The sequence below is a fragment of the Neovison vison genome, chromosome 7, assembly GCF_020171115.1.
Source record: "Neovison vison isolate M4711 chromosome 7, ASM_NN_V1, whole genome shotgun sequence".
NCBI lineage: Eukaryota > Metazoa > Chordata > Mammalia > Carnivora > Mustelidae > Neogale > Neogale vison.
The window spans coordinates 146329771-146355068 of NC_058097.1; the positions used below are offsets into that span (position 1 = coordinate 146329771).

The window sequence follows — 25298 nt, forward strand, 5'->3', positions numbered from 1 at the left end:
TGGTAGTGCTAGAGAGTATCATACTAAGTGAAATAAGTCCCACAAAGACGAATACCATATGATTTCACTTGCATGTGGAATTTAAGAAAAAAAGCAAACGAACAAAGGAAAAAAAAAAAGAGAGAAACTAAGACTTTTAACTATAGAGAACAAATAGATGTTTACCAGAGGGGAGGTGGCTCAGGGATGGATGAAGTAGGTGATGGGGATTAAGAAGGGTACTTGTTATGATAGCACTGTGTGATGCATGGAGTTGCTTCATCACTATGTTGTACACCTAGAGCTAATAGAACACTGCATGTTACCTAAACTAGAATTAAAAAAAAAAAAAAAAGCCTAGATGACCACAAAGGTTTCTGCCTCTCTCAACTTACAAATTCCATTTTTCAGAGCAGATAAAGTGGGCTGTTGTTTGAAAGGATCTTATAAATAGTAAGCTCTGATATGTATAAGAGAATACTATAATTCCTCATACCTCATGCTTTCTCTTGTACAAAGGTGGTTTTGTCATATTGATTTATTAAATATTTATAGAACCCCCACTCTATGCCAGGTCCTGTATGGAGAAATGACAATATGGAAATGAATCAGACATTGTCCTAACACCTAAGAATCTTCCAGTCTTATGAGCAACATGAAGGCACAAGCAGTTACAGTACAGCATGCTAAAACTTCATGAAGCCAGGAGCTGTCTGGCTTTTATTGCTGTATCCAGGGCATCTGGCAAGTAACCACTTACTGAATAAAAGATTGGATGTATAAGAGAAAACTTCTTGATGGTAGAGTCTGAGTTGAGGAGTTCATTATCTAGGGCAAGAATTAAGGAGACAGGAGGATACTCCAGACAAAGGGAAAATAAATAGCATGTGCAAAGACAAGGAGGTTCACAAGGTATGCTTTTATAGGGAACTGCAAGTGACCTGTTATGATTGGAATGTGAAGTGTGAATGGACGAGAGGCTGGTGATGAGGAGAAATGGTGGCAGGTCAGATCATGTAGAAGTTTTATCTTTATCTTAAAGATAATGAGAAGCTATTAAAGAATTTTAAACAGGGGAATGGTAAGTTCTAACACAATACTGAGTCACCATCAAAATACTTTAATCCATACTTCTAGCATTAGGGACTGGTTTACTTTGAGTCATTTACATTCCTATCAATCATAAAAATGTTCATATGTCCAGGACCTTTGTAACATACTGGTTCCTTTCTTACTCACTATGTCTTTTAATCCTCCCTGGAGTTTAATTAGGTGGGTATTATCCTTGTTTTATAGAAGATAACACTGAAATTGGGAAGGCTTAATGGCAATAGGTATCTGATGCCAGTCTGCATTGCTTTCCCCTGGTTCATTCTTTCATCAAATGGAAGAGATGTAATTAAAGAAAGGGAAATAATTTTTAAGTGTTAAGATATTTGGGAGTTTCTCCCTATTATTGAACAGTAAATTTTTTTTAAAAGATTTTATATAAACAAAATTTGACAGAGAGATCACAAGTAGGCAGAGAGAGAGGGGGAAGCAGGCTTCCCGCTGAGCAGAAAGCCCGATGCAGGGCTCGATCCCAGGACCCTGAGATCGTGACCCGAGCCGAAGGCAGCAGCTCAACCCACTGAGCCACCCAGGCGCCCCTGAACATTAAATTATTGAAGAAGAGGTCTAAACAAAGCCAAACTGTGCTTTGTGGTTCAGATGTGTTTATGCTTTTACAAGAGTGACAACTATCATTTATTGAGGGGCCAATGTGTGCCAGGCACCATGCTAATAACTATTTGTGGTTGGTATGGTTAGTCCTCAGACTTAACTTGTGAAGAAGGCATTACCCATCCCCATTTCACAGGTAGAAAACAGACTTGCTTGAAGACTCATAATTAGTGGTGGTGCAGAACCAAATTAGAACTAAGGTGAGTCCCAGTCCAGGATACTTCTCACTGTGGCAGAGGACTGAGAAAGATGTCAGAGAGGTCTTATAAAGGAGACTACAGTAAAGCCATAGCTATGTTGTTCTTTCATGAGGAGGAGGAGCCCTGGGGCTCATGCCATATGGCAGAGAGAATAACACCTGCTTGGTAAAAACCTGGCTTAGTATCTACAATTAAAACCACTGAGGTTGTCAAGGACATTTTATCCCCCAATTCTTAACATTTTTCCCTGTGGTTCAGTATTTTATATTTCCTTACTAGTTTTACCTGAGGGATTATGGTTTGCATTGTGATAGTGTATCATTATTTTCCATATTGGTTTCATACAGATCATCCCACTTGATTTGTGAAATAATTGGATGGGATTGTTATTCCTATAACACAGGTTAAGAAATTGAGATTCAGAGATTAAGTGACTTGCTCTCTACCCTTGAATAAATTAGTAGGTGAAACCAGTACAAAATTCTGTTTTCCTGAGCATTCATTTATTCATTCATGCTATAAATATTTACTTAGCACCTTCTTTGTGTCCAGGTGTTGGTGACACAAAAATGAGTATGCACTATCTTAGTCCTTGAGGGAAAATTTAACAGCACATGAGAGGGATGTGGGCTGCAAGATGTGTGATGGGGGTCATATTTGGTAAACTGATTTATTCTGCCTGGTAGTGCAGGGAAGTTTTCAGAGTTGTTGGTCCTAATGATTTGTTCATTTAAAAACCATGATCTTTAAGATTCTTTCTAGCACGAAAATTCTGTTACTTGTGGCTTATTGGTATGAGGTCTGGCTCTCAGATTCTATAGCATTTTAATTCCTGAATTTTCATTTATAAAACAAACAGCTGTTATGTGATAGGTTATTTTGGTGTTGGGGAGTCAAGGACTGGTAAGGTCTTTGCACTTGATTTCACAATTTAGTGAGGAATCAGAACATGTAAACAGGGATTCATAATATCTTGTCAGGTAAGCACAGGTAATGATACCAGGCAGATAAAAGGGAAATTCTTTCTGGTCTGAGGTAGCATGAACAAAAGCCTTTCAATCCGAAGACCTAGAACTGTGTGCTGGAGCTAAGGAGATCTTCTATATAGGAGAAGAGCTACAGCTTAGGAGAAGGAGAGGGGACAGTGGAGAAACAGATTCACACATTTTAGTCTAAACTCACATTTTAGAAGATTCCTCTGGAAATTGGGTCAGGATATTAGAATGAATTCATATATCTGTCTCTCTTGCTATGCCAAATTTCTTAATTTCAGAAAAGATCTATTAAAAAAATACAAAGCAGTGCTGTAAAACAAAAATAGAACATAAATAAGCCATTGTCAGAAATTCACAGAGAATAGAAAGCAAAGATCAGATTGTTGAAAATAGAAGAAGCCATAGCTTAAAGTATGTGAAAGAGAAAACTCCTGTGAAGACAAGAGTAGCTGATAGTGTATATAGTACAAGAAGAAGCAGGAAGGAGTCCTGCATCATCTTCAAGGGTAAATTATTTAAAATTCTGCATTTGAAACAGCAGGGGCAGTCTTCATCTTACAGAGAGCAAAAGGTAGCAGAATTTTGACTCTAAGCTTAAGCCAGGTAATTTCTTTTTTTTTTTTTTTTTTTTTTTTAAGATTTTATTTATTTATTTGACAGAGAGAGACACAGTGAGAAAGAAAACACAAGCAAGGGGAGTGAGAGAGGGAGAAGCAGACTTCCCGCCAAGCGGGGAGCCTGATGCTGGATCCCAGGACTCTGGGGTCATGACCTGAGCTGAAGGCAGACGTTTAACAACTGAGCCACCAAGGCGCCTTAAGCCAGATAATTTTCTAAAGAAAAGAAACTGCCTACTTGAAGAGAATTTGTGCTGTAGGTATAGGTGCTTGAGAGAGAAGCAGAGCAGAACCTGAGTTAAATACAGATCTCTGCAACAGGTATGAAGAAGGGGAAAAGGAAGAGTAGGTCTGCAGTGGAAGAAAATACATTAAATTCTCTATCCCAAGAGTAAATTTTTCATACTTTGGGTAATTGGAAGGAGAGGAATCTCAACCCTACATGTTCTTCTATGCCAACATACTCTAAAGTGATGCCTGCCAACAACCACATGCAGACTCTCTAACTCACATGTAGATTACATCAGACCTCCCATTCAGGAGACAGTGGAGAAACAGATGACAACTGCAGAAGAAATCCATGCTGCTTACATGCACTGATCAACCTAGTTCTTCACTTAGAAGTATGAATGGAGAGCCCAGGATCTCTAGATACTGGAAGGAAGGAAAGCATTAAAGAGAAGGATCAGATAAAGAAAGTAAAATTGGACCCAGAGGAAATAGATAATTCAAAGAATTTAAAAAAAATATATAACATGAACATGTTATATATATATATATATATATATATATATATATATATACACATACATATATATGTATATATATAATTACATATATTATATAACATATTATACAGAGGCTTTATAGATGTTGCAGCCACAAAAACATACTGCTATTAGACCAGAGGATGAAAAAGAGTTCTTAGAAATGAAAAATGTGATTAAGGAAATAAATTCAGAAGGATTAAAAAATGCATGTAAGAATGAATAATATGACACAAAATATAAAAACAGTGGAAAATTGGTGGAATCAGGGACACAGGGATTTACTTACAGGGAGATTCAAGAAGAATTAGAGAACTGGGGCACTAACATGGAAAAAATAATCAAAGGAAAAATAGAAGAAAATCCCACAGTTAAAGAAAAGCACGACCCTTCAGATGAAAGGGCAAACCAGTTATCAGATCAGGTAACTGCAGAGACCCAAGGATAAAGAGAAAGAGCTTCAGACATTTCAAAGAGAATATACACCTGATGCTCCTCATTAGCAATAGGGGGCTGAGGAACAGTATCTTCAGAGGTATGAGAAGAATTACTTAGAACCAAGAATTCTGTACCTAATCAAACTAGCATTTAAGAATGCATGAGGTCAGGGGTACCTGGGTGGCTCAGTGGGCTAAGCCTCTGCCTTTGGTTCAGGCCATGGTCTCAGGGTCCTGGGACCGAGACCCACTCTGGGCTGTCTGCTCAGCAGAGATAATATGTAAATAAATAAATAAACAAACAAACAAATAAATAAAATCTTTTAAAAAAAATAAAAGAATGCATGAGGTCAAAACAAAGACATGAAGATACAGTTTAATCACCCATAGATAATCTGACAGGCTAACAGATAATAGCAGTAATTATCTGTTAGCTGAGTTGATGATGATTAAGAATATTCCCTTAAAAATTATTTTTACCAAAAAAAATTACTTTTACCCCAGTATTAGATGAAAACGTCAAATAGGATTAGAATCTTTGTAATTAGTAGTTGTTTTTCTGGGATCTCTTGTAACCATTGTCCTGGCAATTCCTTTGCTGTTTTCTTTGTGTTGTTCCTTCCTCATTTTTGGTTTACTTTTGCAGTTTGGTAGAACTTATCTTCTAGTCGCTTTAAGAAAGTAAATGGGAAGTCAATATTTTAGTGCCTTCCAAGTCTTGAAATGGAGCATGTCTATTCTGCCCCCAGATTTGATTGATACTTTGGCTGAGTCTGGAGTTCTAGATTGAGAATAATTTTCCATCAATATTTGGAAAATACTGTACTTTGTCATGTAGCATTCAGCATTGGCTATTGAAGTCTGAAGTCATTTTATTCCTGCTTCTTTGTGTCTCGCCTATTTTTTTTTTTTCCCTTGAAAAGCTTGTGGCATCTTCTTTGTCAACATTGGTTTGAAATTTCATATTTATATCCTTATATTCATCTATTTATTTTGCAAGGGGCTTTGTGGACTCTTTAAACCTTGGAAATTCAAGCCTTCAGTTCTAAGAAATTTGTTTGACTTATTCTTTGATGATCTCTTCTGGTTTCTTTGTTTCTTCTTTCTGGAACTCTGCTGTTTAGATTTTGGACCTCCTGGACAGATTTCCCCATTTTTATTGTATTTTCTCTATTTCTCTTGCCTTGATTTTTGTCCTGATTTTTTAAGTTAACATATAATGTATTATTTGTCCCAGGGGTACAGGTCTGTGAATCATGAGGCTTAGACATTTCACAGCACTCACCATAGCACGTACCCTCCCCAGTGTCCATAACCCAGCCACCCTATACCTACCCTCCACCCGCCAGCAACCCTCAGTTTGTTTTGTGAGATTAAGAGTCTCTTATGGTTTGTCTCCCTCCCGATCCCATCTTGTTTCATTTTTCCCTTCCCTATGCCCCACAACCTCCCTGCCTTGCCTCTCAATATGACAGTTGTCTTTCTCTGATTGAGTTATTTCGCTCAGCATGATACTCTCTAGTTCCATCCACCTCGTTGCAAATGGAAAGATTTCATTTCTTTTGATGGCTGCATAGTATTCCATTGTATATATACACCACATCTTCTTTATCCATTCATCTGTTGATGGATATCTAGGTTCTTTCCATATTTTGGCTATTGTGGACACTGCTGCTATAAACACTTGGTGGCATTTGCCCCTTCTGTCCTGATTTTTTGTTCATGCAACAATGTGTCTAGTTTTTTGCTTAGCATAAGGTTTGCAGGGTTCGTCTATGTTGTAACATGTATCAGTACTTCATTCCTTTTTATGTCCTAATAATATTCTGTTGTATTGAGATGCTACATTTTTAGAAAAGAGTTTTAATTTATTCATTTGAGAGAGAGAGAGAGAAAGCAAGAACATGAGTGGGGTGGGTGTAGTTAGAGGGAGAGGAAGAAGCAGACTCCCAGCTAAGGGTCATGACCTGGCCGAAGTCAGATGCTTAACCATCTGAGCCACCCAGGCATCCCGATATACTACGTTTTTAATCCATTCATCAGTTGATGGGCATTGGGTTGTTTCTCCTTTTTGACTATCAATAATTCTCATTCATGTATGAATTTTGTGTGGCTGTATATTTTCACTTCTCTTGGGTATATACCCAAGAGTGGGATTGCTAGGTCATATGATAACTCTGCATTTAACCTTTTGAGGAACTGCCGGGCTATTTTCCACAGTGGCTGCACCGTTTTACACTCCTACAAGCAGTTTGGAGGGTTCCAATTTCTCTGTATCTTCTCCCACATCTGTTATTCTGGTTTTTTATTATAGCCATTTTAATGGGCATGAAATGGTATCTCACTGTGGTTTTGATTTACATTTCTCAGTGGGTAATGATGTTGAGCATCTTTTCATGTGTTTATTGGCTATTTGTTTCTCTCTTTGGAGAAATGTCTTTCCTGTTGTTGATCTCTAACTTAATTCCATGGTGTCAAAGAATACATATTATGTGTTTTTAATCCTTTTAAATTTATTATGATGTGTTTTGTGGCCTTGCATATGGTCTGTCCCGAAGAATGATCTATATGTGGTTAAAAAGAATGTGTCTTTTGCAGATTTTGGGTAGAATGTCCTGTATATGTCACTTAGATTGAATTGATTGATAGTATTGTTCAAATTTTCTATAACTTGGCTAATTTTTAATCTTTTTTAAAAGATTTTATTTATTATTTGACAGGAAGAGATCACCAGTAAGCAGAAAGGTGGGCAGAGAGAGAGAGGTAGAAGCAGGCTCCCTGCTGAGCAGAGAGCCTGATGCGGGGCTTGATCCCAGGACCCTGGGATCATGACCTGAGCTGAAGGCAGAGGCTTTAACCCACTGAGCCACCCAGGGACCCCAGTACTTTGGCTAATTTTTATTCTCGTTCTCTTAATTATTGAGATCTCTTTGAGGTCTGTTTCAGCTTTTACTTTCTGCTTAGCTCTTTTGAATCTTTAATTATATGCACACAGCTAAGCTTGTGAGACTAGTGTGAGGCCTCTCTTGTGTCTGCTGTGCCTTTAAGCAGCCCCAGCCAGAAATTTGTTTGCCCTATCCAGGACTACAATCTCAGGCTAGCAGATCTGAACAGTTGGCCTCTTTTGCTAACCCCCCTGGGAAGTCACGTCCATTGACAGCACCACTAGACCTGGGCATTGTCCATTGCTCCAGGTGAAAGTGAGTCCGCTTGGGTGATGTCATTAGAGCCTGCCTCATCCTGGAAAAACCCCCACTCTAACAGAGCTCGGTTGGGATGGATGGAAGCAGCTCTGAGCCAGAACATCAGAGGTTCCTACTGCTTTTATCTAGAGTTCAGCAGTTTTTATATCGTGAGTGTTTCTTAGCAACATTAATAGGCCTCGCAGAAGTATTGGGACATACCGCACATGTTTGCATCTCTGGATCTTTGTACTTCCACCTGCTGTGAATATTCTTCTCCCAGAGAGTCCATGGCTTGCTCTCTCAATTCATTCAGGCCACTGCTTATTTGACTTCTCATTAGAGAGCCCTTTTCCATGACTACTCTATTTAAAGTAAAACTTCCCCACTCCTAACCAATCATACTCTCATATGTAAATCTTATTACTACCTGGCACTTTGGTAATTTATTTCAACTGTATTTTCTTCTAAAATTCAAGCACAGGACCAGGGACTGTATCTATTTTGTCCTTTCATAGCCTCAGAACCTAGAATAGAGCCTGGTACACAGTGAATGAATACATGAGTTGAAGTCACTTGTGTTTTAAAAAGAGATTTGTGGTTATTAGACATAATGATAACTTAATAGATTCCTTGCATCTTTCTAGCTCCTTAGCACTTATTTACAAAGTGTTTTTATGCCCACATCACTTCATTTCATCCTCCAGTGGCCCTTTGAAGTGTCATTATCCCTATCTTATAGATAAGAAACTTGTGACTTAGGGTGGCACAGCTTTGCCCAAGGACACAGGGATAAGAAGTGAAAATCTGGGATAAAATCCTATATCTCTTTTTTTTTTTTTTAAAGATTTTATTTATTTATTTGACAGAGAGAGATCACAAGTAGGCAGAGAGGCAGGCAGACAGAGAGAGAGGAGGAAGCAGGCTCCCTGCTGAGCAGAGAGCCCGATGTGGGACTCGATCCCAGGACCCTGAGATCATGACCTGAGCCGAAGGCAGCGGCTTAACCCACTGAGCCACCCAGGCACCCCTAAAATCCTATATCTCTTGATTTTAGTATTGTTAGTATTACCACTCAAAGCCATTACCTGTGGAAATAAAGGGTGTTGCAAGGGAAAGTGATGAGATCCCCTTTTCTGCAGAGTTTTAGGAAGCAAACACACCTATTAAACTGTGTTTATAGTATACATGGGGGCCACCTGATGATGAAGAGGCTGCTGAGTAACTTTCTTCCCATTTTGGGTTTCTAGTTAAATTTTGTTGGGTGGAATAGTGGGGAGAAAAGAAAAAAGAGCAGAAAAATAACAAAATACATACTTTGACAGGGAAAGACCTCTATTGGATTTTAGAACTGGAAGTGACTTAAGGTCACCCCTCAAATTATACCACTCTTTTCCTTCCACATTCCTCAAATGATGAAACTCAAGACCAAGGGGATAAATTCTTTCACTGTGGTCACCCAAACTAGCTGCTTACATATAGCTGGGCTGTCAGTTTTTAAGTTACGCCCTGCACCAGTGGTTCTGTTAGGATCGATGAGATTGCTAGTTTTTTCTTAGTGTGTCAAATGTGGTAAATACCAGTCTCCCACACAGGAGTTCTTGTCTAGTATTCCACTAGGTAAGTTCCTTCATTTAGCTCCTGTCATTCCAACCCTGATATTCCTCTTTCCAGAGGCCCCAAATGGCAGGCAGGAGGGGAGTTCACCCTCTTCCTGTCTCCCGTACCAGACTATGAGCTGCTGTAGGACATGGACCATCTTTTTCATTTTTGTACCTCTGTGTCAACAGTATCATCACACTATTTTACTGAGTACAGAATGGGTGCTCTGAAAATATCTAAAGCAGTTGAGTTAGGCCGATATATATTAAAAGATCCCTATTGCCTCTCTGGTCCTATGCTGTCATCATTTAATCTCTATCAGAAAACTCATGTTTTGGAACTATTCTGTCTCTTGAATAAACAGAAATGGTATGATATTTTTTGCCTGGACCTGCCCTAAAGTCTGCTGCTCTTGGTCCAGGTTTGTTATAGTTTGCATGGAAAAATCAAGTTGCTGAGATTATAGCAGATTCAATTAGCAGTGCTGATAAGGTTCATTCTTGGATAGGGCAAAAGATTAGTGAAATGGATAGCATCCAGTCTGGGGAGAAACTCACAGTGCTGTTGAGGCAAGGAGCTCCTGATGCTCTGTATCTTCAGGTTGAGGCAAGGGTAGCTGATGCCATAATGTGTCTAGTAGGTTTTAGTAAGGAAAGGAAAAGGAGAGACAAAAGTCTGTCTGGACTCCCATTTACCCTATCAGAAAGAAATAAGGAATTATAATGATAAACTTCATAAAAATTTAAGCTTTTGATCCCTTTCCCACATTTTGTATTTTATTACCTGTTCAGCGTGGAGAGTGAAATTCATGGAAAAAGAACTTTGTCTTTAGAATTTGGACTAGGGAAGGCAAATAGAGAATCTGTAAGCTGGCTTCCCAATCTACAACTAGGCTTTGGGTAGGAGAAGGAACTCCCAAGGGACTGAGAGGAGAGTAGTGGCTAAAAGAAGAGAGGGAAGCTGACTGAGTTCCTGGGACTGGCTACACAAAGGTGGAGAGTGTGGAGGCTACTGTGGGTTTGAGAAGGGGTGTCAGAATGAGATTTCTTCTGGGGATTGGTGATCCTGGTAGCTTAATTGTCATGTCAAACTGGACCTGATGAAACTGGCTTTTTTCTGCTGTGCAGAATGTGAAGACAGTGTCTGAGACCCCTGCAGTGCCACCGGTTTCAGAAGATGAAGATGATGATGATGATGCTACCCCACCTCCAGTGATTGCTCCACGCCCAGAGCACACAAAATCTGTGAGTTTGTGGGGATGTGAACAGCTTTGGGATTTATTAGAGCTTGCAGGGGTGGGATGGGTTGGTGCTGAGGCCTAGAGGTTTAATACTCTGGTAGGGGTTCTTGGATTTTGGAGCTGGTGAAATCACGGAACCACCTTGACTGAAAAGTACTTTCTGTATGATTAAAGACAAGAAATGGTATATTTATTTGTTACTGGTTTGCAGATAGTCCCGAAGTGTCCTAGATAATTGGTGTTGATGCTAACTCAGCTCTAGTTTACTTAGCCTGTCCTCCCAAAGACAGGAAGATACACAGAATTAATGTTACTTAGTGCAGGACTAACATAAATTATTCTAGTCTCCTGGGAATCAACAAATTAGCCTGCTGCAGTTCTTTTCTTCCCTGCTAAATGTGTAGCATTCTACCTCTTAGAACATCATTGATGATACTGAAAGACCCAAAGGAATTTATAAATACATTAGTGCTATTAATATGCTGGACATCAGGAGTGCATTTTGATGCCGGATATTGGCAGTGATTTTTATTTAACTTCCTCTGAGGTTTTTGCATCTCAGAATAGCCACAGTTCCTCTACCCTCGCTTTGCACAATCTGGTTCCCATGCCTTTTACTTGATTTAGCATCACTGAGCACTGACCTGTCATCAGATGATACTCTATTAATGTTTCTTTGTTTGGACTTTTTATATGATAAGAGCTTTGTTTGAAAGAATGATCTGGGGCTTAAACTCTTTGATAATACAAAAAAAGGCTGCCTTTGGAGTAGAACATTGAGGGAGGTTTTAAAGCAGACGTTGGTTGACTGGCTATGGGAGATGGTGTGGGCGAATTCAAGGGGCTTAGATAACCTTTTAGGATGAGAATTACAAACAGTAATCTATGGAATCACCCTTTCTATAGGTCACAAATCACCTGAACAAAAATGAGCTTCAAAATTGGATAGTTGTCAAGATACTTCATATTGATATGGCCTTTTTCAGTTTGCAAGCTTGTTCATTTAAAAAATGTTCCCACTAAATCATGAACTTCTCAAAAATAGAGGAAACATAAATGAATTGGTAGTGCTTAACATAGTTCTTGGGAGGTATTAGAAAGTGGTAAATACTGAGTGGCGAATGAATTAATAAATTTGATCTTCCTAAGCATTCCTTTCTAAAAAGACATTGTTATTTCCTAATTTCTGTTGTGTATAGTGAGAACAAGGAAGGCCATTCCACCCACAGAGGATGGGCCTGGACACAGTGGAGGAAGAACAGATTTTGTCCTAGGAAAAGGGATGAGTTTATTGAGATTTGTTCTTCTGTGGATCTTCTAGCACATACATGTAAAAGTGGTTCCCAAGTGTCCCTTGTGCTAACAAAAACTGGCCTTGGCAAATTCTTGTACCAACAACACAGGTATATACACGGTCTGTGATAGAACCAATTCCTGTTACTCCAACTCGGGATGCGGCTACATCTCCCATTTCACCTACTGAGAATAATACCACTCCACCAGATGCTCTGACCCGAAATACTGAGAAGCAGAAGAAGAAGCCTAAAATGTCTGATGAGGAGATCTTGGAGAAATTACGTAAGCACTTTTCTAAACTTTCCTTCTGTATGTGACTGAATGAGCACAAAGATGGAAAAATATTGCTAAAAGGATCCCAATCCTAGGCTTGGTCTGTGTGACTGCCTGTCTATGCTTGATATCTTAGCCACATAAAGTATACTTCTCACCTTACTCCTGTACCCACCTCCTCTGACTCAGCAGCCGCAATTGGATATCACGTAGGATGGGAATTGAGGAGAGAGTGGATAGCTCACTTTGAGGGCTAGGCACCCCTCAACCTTTATTTTGATATAAAAATATATATTTTATCTTTTTTATAAAAAATAGCTTTTATGTAGTAAATAGTCTGGAATGTTGTGTTGAGAAAGACTGAGGCCTTGCCCATACCTGGTAGGAAAGATTGCTGTGATTATTGATGCTTACCATTGGCTTAGGAAAAGACTGGTCTGCCATCTTGGTTGTGAGAAAAGAGGGAAGGGAAACTAACATTTTGCAAGCCTGTACTGTGTACCAAATGGCAGGCAAGGTATTTTCTTCACTTTTTCGGTCCCTTTATTACTCAGATTAACCCTGGGAGAACAGACATTATAATCTTTATTTTTTACAGTTAAGGTATTTGATGCTCAGGGATGCTAAATACTCTGTCCAAGGTCACACAGCCAGAAGGTAACAGAGCCTGGGTCAGAGTCAAATTGTGCTCCTGTAATTGGAGCATGCTGCCTCTTGCTCTCAGGTGGAAACTTCCATTTTGCTTTCTTTAGTAGCCAGAAATGGGGTATATTATAGTAGCTTGTTTCTATGTCTCAGTAAACTACAAGACAATTCATATTAGAAAGAGGGACAAGGTTGACCTTTGGGCTTGGAAAAATCATTTATGAGACCTTTCATTTATCCTTTGTACCTACTTACTTCTAAAGGGGATTTGAGGGCGCCTGGGTGGCTCAGTGGGTTAAGCTGCTGCCTTCGGCTCAGGTCATGATCTCAGGGTCCTGGGATCGAGTCCCGCATCGGGCTCTCTGCTCAGCAGGGAACCTGCTTCCCTCTCTCTCTCTGCCTGCCTCTCTGCCTACTTGTGATTTCTCTCTGTCAAATAAATAAATAAAATCTTTAAAAAAAAAAATAAATAAAATAAAGGGGATTTGATATGACTGTTTTGGCCAACTGGCACAAACTAGCACTGCTCTCTAAAGCCTAGGTTTCTGGTTCTTTAGCTTAACAGCTCTCAATTTCTTCCTGATGATTCTTGTTTGATTTTTTAAAAATTTTCACTCTTTTAAAGTTGCCCTTGCCCAGAGCCCTTATGAAATGATAAAGTAAGAAAAGCCACTTACCTAACCATCTATTTACTCCTATATATAGTGTTTTTCTCTGAACCAGATTTGGCATACTTAGAACTTCGAATTGTGAAAAGCAGACTGGCCTGAGAGTTAAGGGCACTTGGGTTGAAGCCCCAGCCCTGCCACTGACTTGGGTCTTAGGCAATTTCCTATTGTTTTCTGGGCCTCCTTTAGCTCATCTTTTATTTATTTATTTTTTTTATTTTTTAAAAAGATATTATTTATTTATTTGACAGAGAGAGATCACAATTAGGCAGAGAGGCAGGCAGAGAGAGAGAGAGGAGGAAACAGGCTCCCTGCTGAGCAGAGAGCCCCATGCGGGACTCGATCCCAGGACCCTGAGATCATGACCTGAGCCGAAGGCAGCGGCTTAACCCACTGAGCCACCCAGGTGCCCTAGCTCATCTTTTAAATAGGGATGTTAATACCTCTCTTATTTATAACTCAAATGAGATAATATATGTGAAAATATCAAATCTTAGTAATTGGTGTTAGGGAGAGCACACTGGACTGGGAGACCAAAAACCAAACTCCTAATCTTAGTTCTGACACCAGTTTGCTGTGTGACCTTGGGGGAAAGTATCTTCACTTCCATGGGCCTCAGTTTCACCGTCTCTGGAATACAAGTTTTAAAACCCCAACTCTCTCATACTTCTCTATCTTTGCACTTGAATTACTGTGTGCTGTAACCTTTCCAACTTTCTCTCCCTGGCTAACTCCTGCTTATCCTATAAAAATCAGTCCAGATATCACTTACTTTCTGAAGCCTTTCCAGTCTATATTTTATGCCTCTTTCTGGATTGCAACAATTGTATTTTCATGGAACTTTATGCTTACATGAGACTGAGCTTCTTGAGAGGAGGGACTGTTTTAACTGTGCCTTATCTATCCCTTTATTCTTAGTATTCAACATAGGGCTTGGTACATAGTAAATGAGCATATTAAATGAGTGTTTATTGAATGAATGAATTTAAAAATGAATATTGTGAATAAAAACAGTAAGGAGATGAAACTTTTGGTTGGAACTTACAGGTAAAATCTAAGGACCTGTTAGTATGGCTTTGGGCATTGGAGGTAGTTCTTTAATCCTTCCAGATGCAGGGTTTGGGGGAATATGGGCCTGTTTTGTATCTTGATTTGGGAAAAAAATGATTCATGGTCTCTGTTTCTTTCAAAGGGAGCATAGTGAGTGTGGGCGATCCTAAGAAGAAATATACACGGTTTGAGAAGATTGGACAAGGGTTAGTAGGGGCATTTTCTTTCCCTAGAGAAATGACTTAAAAATTGTGTATGCTGGTATATATCATTATGCTTTTGTTTTGCCTCTCATAAACCTTGTTCTTTCTCTACCTTGTCCCTGACCCATCTGGAGGTGTTATGTTAGGCTGACTTCAGGTTTGGCAGAATTATGCTTTGTTTGAGAGATGTGCCATTAGCTGACCATGTTGCTAAAAATAGTCATTCAGTGAGAAAACAAAAACCATTTACTTTGATAGCAAAAACCTGCTTCCCAGATTACAGCTCTGCTTTTTCAGATTAACTTGGTTTACCTGGCACTGAGACTTACCAGCACTAATATGAAATGGAAGGCTGAGAACTGCAGACCCCTCTGCTAGTGTAAAGGGACCTGTTTTTCTAGGTGGATGCCAGGATTCATGGCTGCTCTCTGATTTCTTTTCTGCATCTCGCATGCTGCCCGCAGTGTATTGAACTCAGCAGATCTTACCTGAGTTCCTGTTTATGTGCTAGACAGTATGAATACAGCTATGAATCAGACACAGACTCTGTCTTCAAAGACAATGTTTATGGAAAGAGACTGTCAAACACAAAATTATAATATACTATGATAAGTCTTAAAATTGTTTTACCATTGTTTTGAGCAAAAGAAGCCAGATATAAAAGACCAGAAACTGTTTGATTTTGTTTACGTGAAGTTCAAGAACAGGCAGAACTAACTTATGCTAATAGAAGTCAGAATAATGGTTGTGTCTGGGAAGGGCATGTGCATTGGGAAGGAGCATAGGAGCTTTTGGGGATGATCTTTGTGGTGAACACATGGGTTTTTAGATATTGAAAAATCATCAAGTTGTACACTTAAGATTTGTGCAGATTACTTTATACTTCTGTATAAAAAGCAAAATAATGAGATTTCAACAGACCTACCCAAATAAAAATAAATTAGGGAAAAAAGCATCTGATTTGTAGAAGACTCAAGAGTGTTAATTTCATGAAAGCATTGTTGCTAATGAAGTCTTTGAAGTTTTGTTTCAGTTTTCTTTCTTGTGCGTCTAAGAACATTTGAAAATAAGATAAAATATTGTATTATATAATGACGTATCTGTACAGCATTCTACAGCTTACATCTGTTATTTGCATCTGTTGTTTAATTTAATCCTTGAAATTACCCTGGATCTTATCTTTTCCTGGTCCAGTCCTTTTCCTACTAGACATGCTTTTGTGAGTCTGAACTGGTATAAGGTAGTTAACCTTGAAGAGAAATTATTTTCCTTCCCTCAAAATAATCTGGGATGGCATTTCCTTTAGTTACTACATTGAGATATTAAGAATGTAGCAAAAGATACACAGGCAACTGTGGGCAAGTTAGATCCCATTTATGGACTTCAGTTTCTTTGTCCATAAATTTAAGAGAGAGGTTGTGGACTCAAGAGTCTTTTCACCTCCAGAACTTCTGACCTTTTTTTCATTCAGATGTGTGAGGCCCATAAATAGGCAACATCTGCAAAATGTTTTTTCCCTTGCTTCCTTGACAGTTCTGTTAGTGCTAGGGGAGGAATGAAATATTTATTAAGCACCTATTCCTTGTTTTTAATATATAAATGCCAGGATGCCTGGCTGTCTCAGTCAGGAGAGCATGTGAGTCTTGATCTCAGGGCAATGAGTTCAATGAGTTCAAGCCCATGTTGGGCATGGAGCCTACTTAAAAAAAAGTTAAATACATGCTACATAAATATGATGGATTGGTACTATCATATTTTTTGCTTGTTTTTTCCCTTTAAGACCTGAAGAGTTGTTTTGGTTTTTTTTTTTTTTTTTGGACCTAGAATTCATATGTCTTTTCAAGATAGAAATAACCAGTGGGCCTGACTTCTAGACCTCTATAATCATGGAGACATAGTCCCAAAATGTCCAGTCCCCTGGGGCCTGGGCATATTTGCCCTTTAAGAATGATGCTTCTGGTAGGATGGGGAGGATGGGTGTAGGATGATAGATACAGCTTTATGACAGAAAATGGCTAAAGGTAGAATGATAAGGCAATGGGAAGGTAACTGCTAATACAAATAATCCAATTCTTATAGCCCATATCTTAGGATCACAATTTTCTGGCATGTAGGTAGGCTTCCAACTAAAGAGTGGTGGTGTGGAAGCTGGTGACCATAATTCCTAGCTTCAAGGCATACTTAGAAGTGACTTTTCTCCCTAAATTGACCTGACTTCCCTGGATAGTATAATCTCAGGGCTTGCCTGGAATGCATTTTATTAATACATAAAAAATTAAAAAAAAATCTGATGTATGGATTATATAGTTACAATATTGTTATATTATATATCACTCATCTACGAATATACAGCGCTCATGATTATAGGCACAAAGTGAAGTTTTCAGATATGTAGAATGGACATGATTGCTTTCCTAGCATTATTCATAGTATTTCTCTGCCTCCCTTCCTCCTTCCTCTCTTTCTGTTTGTATGTGTGAGTTTGTATATGTTTGTGTATGTATGTACATTATATGCATGTGTATGTATAGTGAGATTATTTTTACCTTGGAGATGGGGTAAGAATTAAATCAGATTTTCTAGGAGCATATGCATTTGAAAAAACATTTAATATTTCATGTTTGAAAAAGTGAAAACCTATTTTACAATATAAACGGCAAAATAAAACTCACATATCCTCTTCTATGATAAATAATTGAAAACACTGTTCTAAAGGTTTATAATGTAAAAGCTGGAAAGGCACCATGAGATTATTTTTCTAGTCTTTTAGTTGTTATAATTTTTTAATATGAATTATAATTGAATATAACACACATAAGTGTACAACTCAATGAATTTTTAATAAATAAACACACCTATGTAACCAGTACCTACATTAAGAAATAGATCATTAGTGTTACCCCAGAAGTCTATACCCCTTCTTAAAATATAAGCTATCCCCCTACTTCATTCTGAAAATTTCCCTTGGGCCACTTTCTTCTCACTCCTCACCCCTGGTTGAAAATTATAGATCTCATCTTACCGAGATTTACAGATGAAGAGTTTGAGGCCATAGGGGGTTAAAGGAGGGGATGATGAGAGAAAAGGACCAATCATCCATCAAGGATGATGGAGAAGAGGAGAAGAAGTAAGAGCAGGAAACTAGCCTATATTGAAGACCTGTTTTATATTCTAGGCACTTGACTAAGTGCTTTATGAACTAATTGATTCAAATTCTCTTATCTCTTATCTTTACCAATGAGGAAAGTAAAGCTCAGAGAAGTTAACTTGTTCAAGGTCATATAGCTAGCAGTTACTAGGTAGACACTTCAGTCTGAAACTTAGGTCTTTTGGCCACTAGAGCCTGTATTCTCTTTCTACCTCATACTGTCTCTCACATATGAGTATAGAGTAGGGGGAAGGGTGTTGGGAGGATTATTTTTGCTGCTATTATTACTAACACTTGCATTGCCAGATTGTATATAGACATGCATTTGACAGATGTCACTTCATTTAATCGCTATGTTTTTTTTTTTTCTCTCTCTCTCTCACCTGTCGTTCAGTGCTTCAGGCACTGTGTACACTGCAATGGATGTGGCCACAGGACAGGAGGTGAGTATTAACCACCAACTATTTCTCCTTCAGTTCTACTGGGTTGTTATCCTTATTCTTATTTTGGTTAATTTTTAGTCCTTCTTAGCTCAATAGGGATACTTCTGTTTTCTTACTATGGCAGACTAGAACTAAACAGAGTAGTAACATGATGAAACATAGATTTTGGAAAAAGTCTCTGCGGCTACAGTGTGGGGAACAGATTGAAGGAGATAAGCTTGGAGCAGGTGAGTCAGGTGGTTATTGTGTAATTCTAGGTGAGAGATGATGGTTTGGACTAAGGTGGTAGCATAGTATGAATGGAGGGAAGTGGCTGGATTTGAGAGGTACTTAGGTGGACTTGACAGAATTTGGTGAGTGACTGAGTGTGAGGATGACTCACACCTGAGTGATCCTGGTCAAGGAGAAAATAAAAAGGTGGAGTATATGGTTAAAGAATTTGGATACTGCCTGAGAGACCCTCTTGTGGAATTGCCTAGTGGACTGTTGTGTATATAAGTTTGGTGTTTGGTAGAGGAATCTGATGTGAAAGAAATTTAACTTTTTTTTTCTTTAAAGATTTATTTATTTAGAGTGAGCAAGTGAGCAGTGGGGAGGGGTGGAGGGAGAGGAAGAGAGAGAATCCCAAACAGACTCCATGCCAAGCATGGAGCCCTGTGCAGGGCTCAATCCCACAACCCTGAGATCATGACCTGAGCTGAAATCAAGAGTTGGACGTTCAATCGACTGAGCCAAACAGGTGCTCCTGGTGTGCAAGAGATTTAAACATGTCTCTTGACTCATAATCCTTCCTTTACTCTGTGCCTAGGATTCCCATTGATAATAAAGTCTTCATTTGGAGGCACCTCTTTGTCTCCTTCATTTCATTACGCTGGGAGAGCTCTGACTTTATTGCTAAGACCTGGTGACCCAAGATCTGTAGCAGAAGGAAACCATGAAGGGAATATAGAGTACTGGAGGTTTTCTTGCACTCTCCTCTTTGGTTGCAGAGCAGGAGTGTTGGCAGATGTGCTGTGTATGGATGGGAGTGGCCCAAGGGAGTTCTTAGTTCAAAAAATGCCAGGACTCAGAGGTTGTGAGAGAGACCTCCTGTTCCAGTCACAGAGTTGGGCTCATTGGAGCGAGGCTACTAGGATCTGCTTGTATATGTTTGGTAATTGAAACCCCCTGGTATACTGTAAAAAGCAAGTTTAATAGGATTAGCACATATTTCACCTTGCTCTTGTGAGTCATTTACAAGCATCTAGACCAAATATTGAGGCTCTCTGTTGAGGGTAATTATTATGATTAAGGATTTATTCATTGTTTGTTGAGATGAAAATTCAACAACCTAGATGTTTACTGTTACTTATGTAATTTTGGGCAGCTTGTTTGACTTCCCTAAGCCTGAATTTTATTTATTTACAAAATGTGCATGATAACATATACCTACCAAAAGTGTTGAAAGAATTCATTAAAACAGTGCATGTGAAAATACATCATAAACTTTGTGTTAAAGTTACATATTTATCACATACAGAAAAATTACATATTCATTAGTTTTTATATGTTCCACAAAGCAATTGCTGAAGGTGAGCCTTATGCCACACTTTGTGCTAAGAACCATGTGAAATATTGAGTCCTATGTAGGCACACAGACATTAAAATCATATATAAGTGTTAGAGGCTGCACTTTCCATTGGATATGTGTGGAAGCCTTACAGTATGGAGAACAGATTTACTGCATTAAAGTAATGGTGAGTAAGGAAGGATGGTATCATTGTGCCAGTTTTAAACATGGTGAATTGGAGGCAGAGATAGAAAAGAGGTGGTTATACTGATCCTAAGAAGAACGCTGTGAGGTAGATAATATTATTTCCTTCTTACTGATTAGAAATTTGAGGCTGAGGGAGTTTAAATAACTTTTTCAGGTTTATGCTACAAGCAGTCAGCAAGGACGGGGTTAGAATCTTGATTTTAAAGCCTAAACCTTGCTTTCTGGACTGCAAAGCCACAGCAGAACTAAGAGTAGGTTCTAGGTCCCTTTGTCATGTTTCTGGCCTCTGGGACCCTACAGCTCTTGGTGGAAGACAGTGATGGGCAGTTGCTGGAGGGGCCTGGAGCCTGCATGTATGAGAAGTTGGCCGCAGGAAACAGAAACTTGACTTCACCATATGTCTGCCTGTGGTTACAAAACTATGAATGGAAGCAAGTCCATTAGCGTGGCTAATGCAGTGCGATCCAGAAGGCCTCATTTCCTGCCCCAGAGAATATAAATCTTTAGGGGAGTTGGCGAGATGCTCTCAAGTCTTTGTGAGTGAGTGCACATTGGAGGTTATCCACCAGGGAAGAGCAGAAGTATTGTCCGTCACATCTAGAAAGCTTAGCATGTTAGTGCCAGGAAGTCTCCCAGTTACACAATTATTTTGCAAGCCCATTTTTAGAGGGAGTGTGCATAATAGAAAGAATAGACTGGAAGAGACTTTGGAGTCAAATGGACCTGAGGGCATTGATTATGATGCTGGGCAATTTTCTTGTACGCCTCAGTTTCCATTCCCTTTCCTGAAAATACAGATAATGATTTTTACTTGGAGGGTTGTTGTTAGCTATTACTGAAGTAACGTTACTAGAGTACCAGACATAGCCCCTGGCACATAAGTAAGCATTGCAAAAACAGTATTGGCGGGAAGGTGGCTGGTTTTTGTTGTTGTTCCTGTTGATGTTGTCATTCTTGCTGCTCGGTACCAGATACTCCCCAAATGCAGTTGTTACTACAGTTTGCATGTGCATTGTTGTCTTCCTTTATTATTTAAAATTTTTACTTATATTTGAGTAACACTTTGGCCACTATCTCCTATTTAGTTCTCAAAACAGTCCTGCAAAGAGGGGAACCAGGATTGGGGTTATTATCCTCAGTGTATTGATGGAGAGACTGAGGCACAGAGCGCTTGTGATTGGTCAAGGTCAGTAAATGATAGACCCAGAGCTTAGGTCCTCAGCACTCAAACCCAGTTCTTTTTCTGTTATAAGAATGCTCTGTGCTAGCCTAAAAGGGACTGAATGGGTGAAGGACATTTAGCCTAGCCCATAGTTAGTGAATATTGAAAAGGACTCCTGGTATCTTGCCACCACCTCTGTGTTATCCTCTGCCTGCCAGTCATTTCTCTTGCTGTTTCCAGCAGTGACCTCTTTGAGATTCATAAGCCCTTTCCTATCCTCTAGGATGGCCAGATGAACTCCAAAGGCAGTCCTTTGCCTCCAGATCTTAATATATGTTTTAAGGGTTCAGTATATTTCATGTAATAGATCTTTACATCAATGTGTTACTCTTCAGACATTAGAAAAAGCTAATAAACATTATAGAAAGCTAGAGCCAGACCAGAAGCCTAACCTGATAGGAGACTCTACTCCAAAGCAAATTCTTCTCACTTGGGGTAAGTGATGGAAGTAGTCAAAGTGTTTAAAAGAATCATTTCTGTTCTTCCCGATGAGTTGGATCTCTGCAGAAGACAGCATATGCTTAAGAAATAAGAGGCAGGGGTTCTTTTCCCCCCATAAAAATAAGTATTCTTCTTCTTCTTCTTCTTTTTTTTTTTTTTTTTTTTTACACTTGCTGCTTCTGAAAAGACTGATTTACTTGTTCTTTTAGGTGTTCATGTTCTTTTCTGTTAAGCAGGAAAAAGAAAATATCTCTAGGGAATAAACATTTAGCAAATAGTGTAAGTTCTCCTATGGAATAGAGTAGCCTGTCGCTGGAACTATTTATGGTTTAAAAACAAAGTACTTATCAACCCGCTGAATTCTCCCTTCTTGTCTTCATTTCCACAAACATTTCCACAAACAGTCACTGTGTGTCAGGTCCTGTGCTTGGTACCAGGGATTTTGAGTTTTCAGATGAGCTCTCTAGCTTATAGCTTCTAGAGATACACACTCCAGCTAATCATCCTGAAGGTAGTTTATGTGGTAAGTTTCCTAAGAGAGGTATAAATATGATCTTATGAGGCTTTAAAGAAGAGAAAAAGCCTATCTGGTTTAGAGAATAAGGTTTCTTTTGGCCTGACACAAAGGATAAGTAGCTTTTGAACATGGGAAAAGCATGCAAGGTACTCCAAGTGGAGAGAAGATCAGATCACAGAGTATGTCAAGGAATGCAGTGGGAGGAAAGATCTTGAGAACTTTGAATGTTGGGTTGAGGAGCATTTCTAGGCAAACAGAAGCCATTTATGATTTTTGAGCAGGGGAGAGTGTTATCAAATGTGTACTGTGGGGAAGATTAATCTGGCCATGTGTACACAATAAATTGGCATCAATCTCAAGGGTTCTAATCATGACTTTGCTACTAAATAGCTGTGTATGCAAGTCACATATCCTCTCGGAATCATCATCTCCTTATCTGTCAAAAGGAATCCATAGTAATAGTTATTCCATAGGGTATCTCTGAGGATTAAATAAAGTAAACCTGAGAATACCTTACCTAGTACTTGACACATAGAAGAGATGGATGCAAAAGTGCTTTGGGAATTCATTTATTTCTATAGATAAAAAGCCTATGAAGTTCTTTTTGATACATAAATATTAGGGATCGTATCCCCCTTTTCTCTCTGTGTCAATTCTGACTCATCTTTCCACAGCAAGCTCAGAAATTACTCTCCCCCTTTATGAAGCCTCTCTATCATTGCCAGATAGAAAGAGTTCTTGCTCCGTTTTGTGTTTCTGTAGTACTTTGTATGGACTTTTGTTATAGCATACTGCTTTTTTCTTCTTTTTTTCTCTTTCTCCCTCAATCCCTCTCTCTCTCTTTCTTTTCTCCTTTCTTTCTTACTCAGAGAGAGAGAGAGAGAACACTAGCAGGGGAGCAGAGGGGCAGAGGGAGAGAGGGAGAGAATCTTAAGCAGGCTCCAAACTCAGTGCGGAACCTGATGCAGGGCTTGATCTCACAACCCTGAGATCATGACCTGAGCCGAAATCCAGAGTCAGACACTTAACAGACTGAGCCACCCAGGTGCCCCCCAGCATACCTGTTTTATATTGTGATTTTTTAAGTATTTTTCTCATACAAATATTTTATTAGTAGAGAGTTTGATTGTCAAACTTTGTTGAATATCAGAATCACCTGAAGTGTTTATTAAAACGGGACCTAAAATTTTTTTATTTCCAGCAAGTTTCTAAATGATGTTGATGCTGCTGGTCTGGAAACCTCATATTGACTATATTGGTTTATGCAAATTCTGCAAGGGCTCAGACTGAATTTTATTCATCTCTGTCTCCTTCATGTTTAAGATCTTGTACTAAGTTGTTTCTCAGTAAATGTAGAGTGACTGGTTGCACATTGAATGTACTCTGATTTCAGGTGGCCATTAAGCAGATGAACCTTCAGCAGCAGCCGAAGAAAGAGCTGATTATTAATGAGATCCTGGTCATGAGGGAAAACAAGAACCCAAATATTGTGAACTACTTGGACAGGTATGGACTGATAGGTCCTGTCGCAGAGATTGGCCTTTGGAACTGATGGATGGTGGAGCTAGAGGAGGAGGCACCACCAGCACTCTGAACTGCCTCCATTTGAGAATCTTCTACGATGCTTGGCTCTGTGCCTCCAGCCTTGTATCCTGCTGGACACTTCTGATTGCTTTGTAGTCCTTCTGGGTTAGATGAACCCTGCCACCCTGTAGCTTCTAACACCTGATCCTAGAACTGTCTATTCTGCCTCAGAGAGGCCCTTCAGCACATCTGCCAGAGTCAGACATGTAGGTCTTTAAATCATTTCACATCCTAGATCTTTCCTTATCCTGCTCGCCCTCCTGAAAAACTTCCAGTTTGTCTTAGCTCTTAAAATTTGACAGTGAGTAGTTTCATTTGAGATTTGACCAGTATGGAAAAAGTAAGACTTCTCTTTTGTTCTAAACTCTACATCACCTAATGGTTTCATTCATTGTTTTATTTTTAGGAAGCTTGTTTCATTGTTGACCCATTGTGAGTTTACAGTCAGTTAAAATCTCTGATCCCCGCCCTTTTTTTTTTTTTTTTTTTTGCATTAAACTGGTAATGTAGAACTTTTTAGTAACCATCATTAAATCCCGTTTTGATTATTTCCATCCATTATTACAGCTCATGAGAATTCTGGTCTTCAACATAATAATAGTGGTTACAGCTAACATTTGTGTTATGCTTTACTTTGCACCAAACACTTTGATGAATACATTGTGAGGTAGAGTTTATTATCTGTATTTTACTGGTGAAGAAACTGAGGTTCATAGAAGTTTATAACTTGTCCAAGGCCAGTAAGCCAGTAAGTAGCAAATGAGTGTTTGGGATTTGAATATTCCTAGCACCAACATCCATGCCCTTTCCATCATGTCATGTTCTTTTCTCCTGTATATGAAGAAGAAAGTGAGCTTCTTGCCTATTTCAGAGACATCACCAGTGGAGGTGATACTGGACTAAGTCTTGGAGTCTAATTCCTTTATTATCTATGTTACATTGCCATCTATATTTCATTCCTGCCAGATTCTGCCAGATTTCTTGTTTTGCATCTAAAACATTGGTAAGCCTCAGTTTCTTTAAAGAGGAAAGGAGTTGGGCTTTCACTTTCCCAACACATAATGTTGATAAGTATAGCAAATAAAGCCTTCTTCCTTTCTGGGGGATGATTGTCTCTCCATGATGGGGATCACGACTGACTCTGAAAAATTCTCTGGAAGTTATTATTCACTCTCCCCTCTCTTTGAAGAACATATTACATAAAGAATATAGCTTGGATAAACTACTGAAGGCTCTAAGGCTACCAGATTTGGGCTCAGGATAAGGAAAAATGAAAGCTCCTAATAAGGATATGGGCATTAAAAAAATGAG

The 25298-nt window shown here is 39.0% G+C and overlaps 1 protein-coding gene across 4 annotated transcripts in view; it reads left to right on the plus strand.

The window, feature by feature from the left end:
- PAK1 (p21 (RAC1) activated kinase 1) overlaps positions 1-25298 on the plus strand; it is a 149061-nt gene that overhangs the window by 106576 nt on the left and 17187 nt on the right. For all 4 annotated transcript variants that reach the window (XM_044258466.1, XM_044258469.1, XM_044258465.1 and 1 more), the window contains exons 6-10: positions 10629-10745; positions 12145-12319; positions 14816-14879; positions 18419-18467; positions 23797-23909. In XM_044258466.1, coding sequence (XP_044114401.1) covers positions 10629-10745; positions 12145-12319; positions 14816-14879; positions 18419-18467; positions 23797-23909 — 518 coding nt within the window. The remainder of the gene's footprint in view (positions 1-10628; positions 10746-12144; positions 12320-14815; positions 14880-18418; positions 18468-23796; positions 23910-25298) is intronic.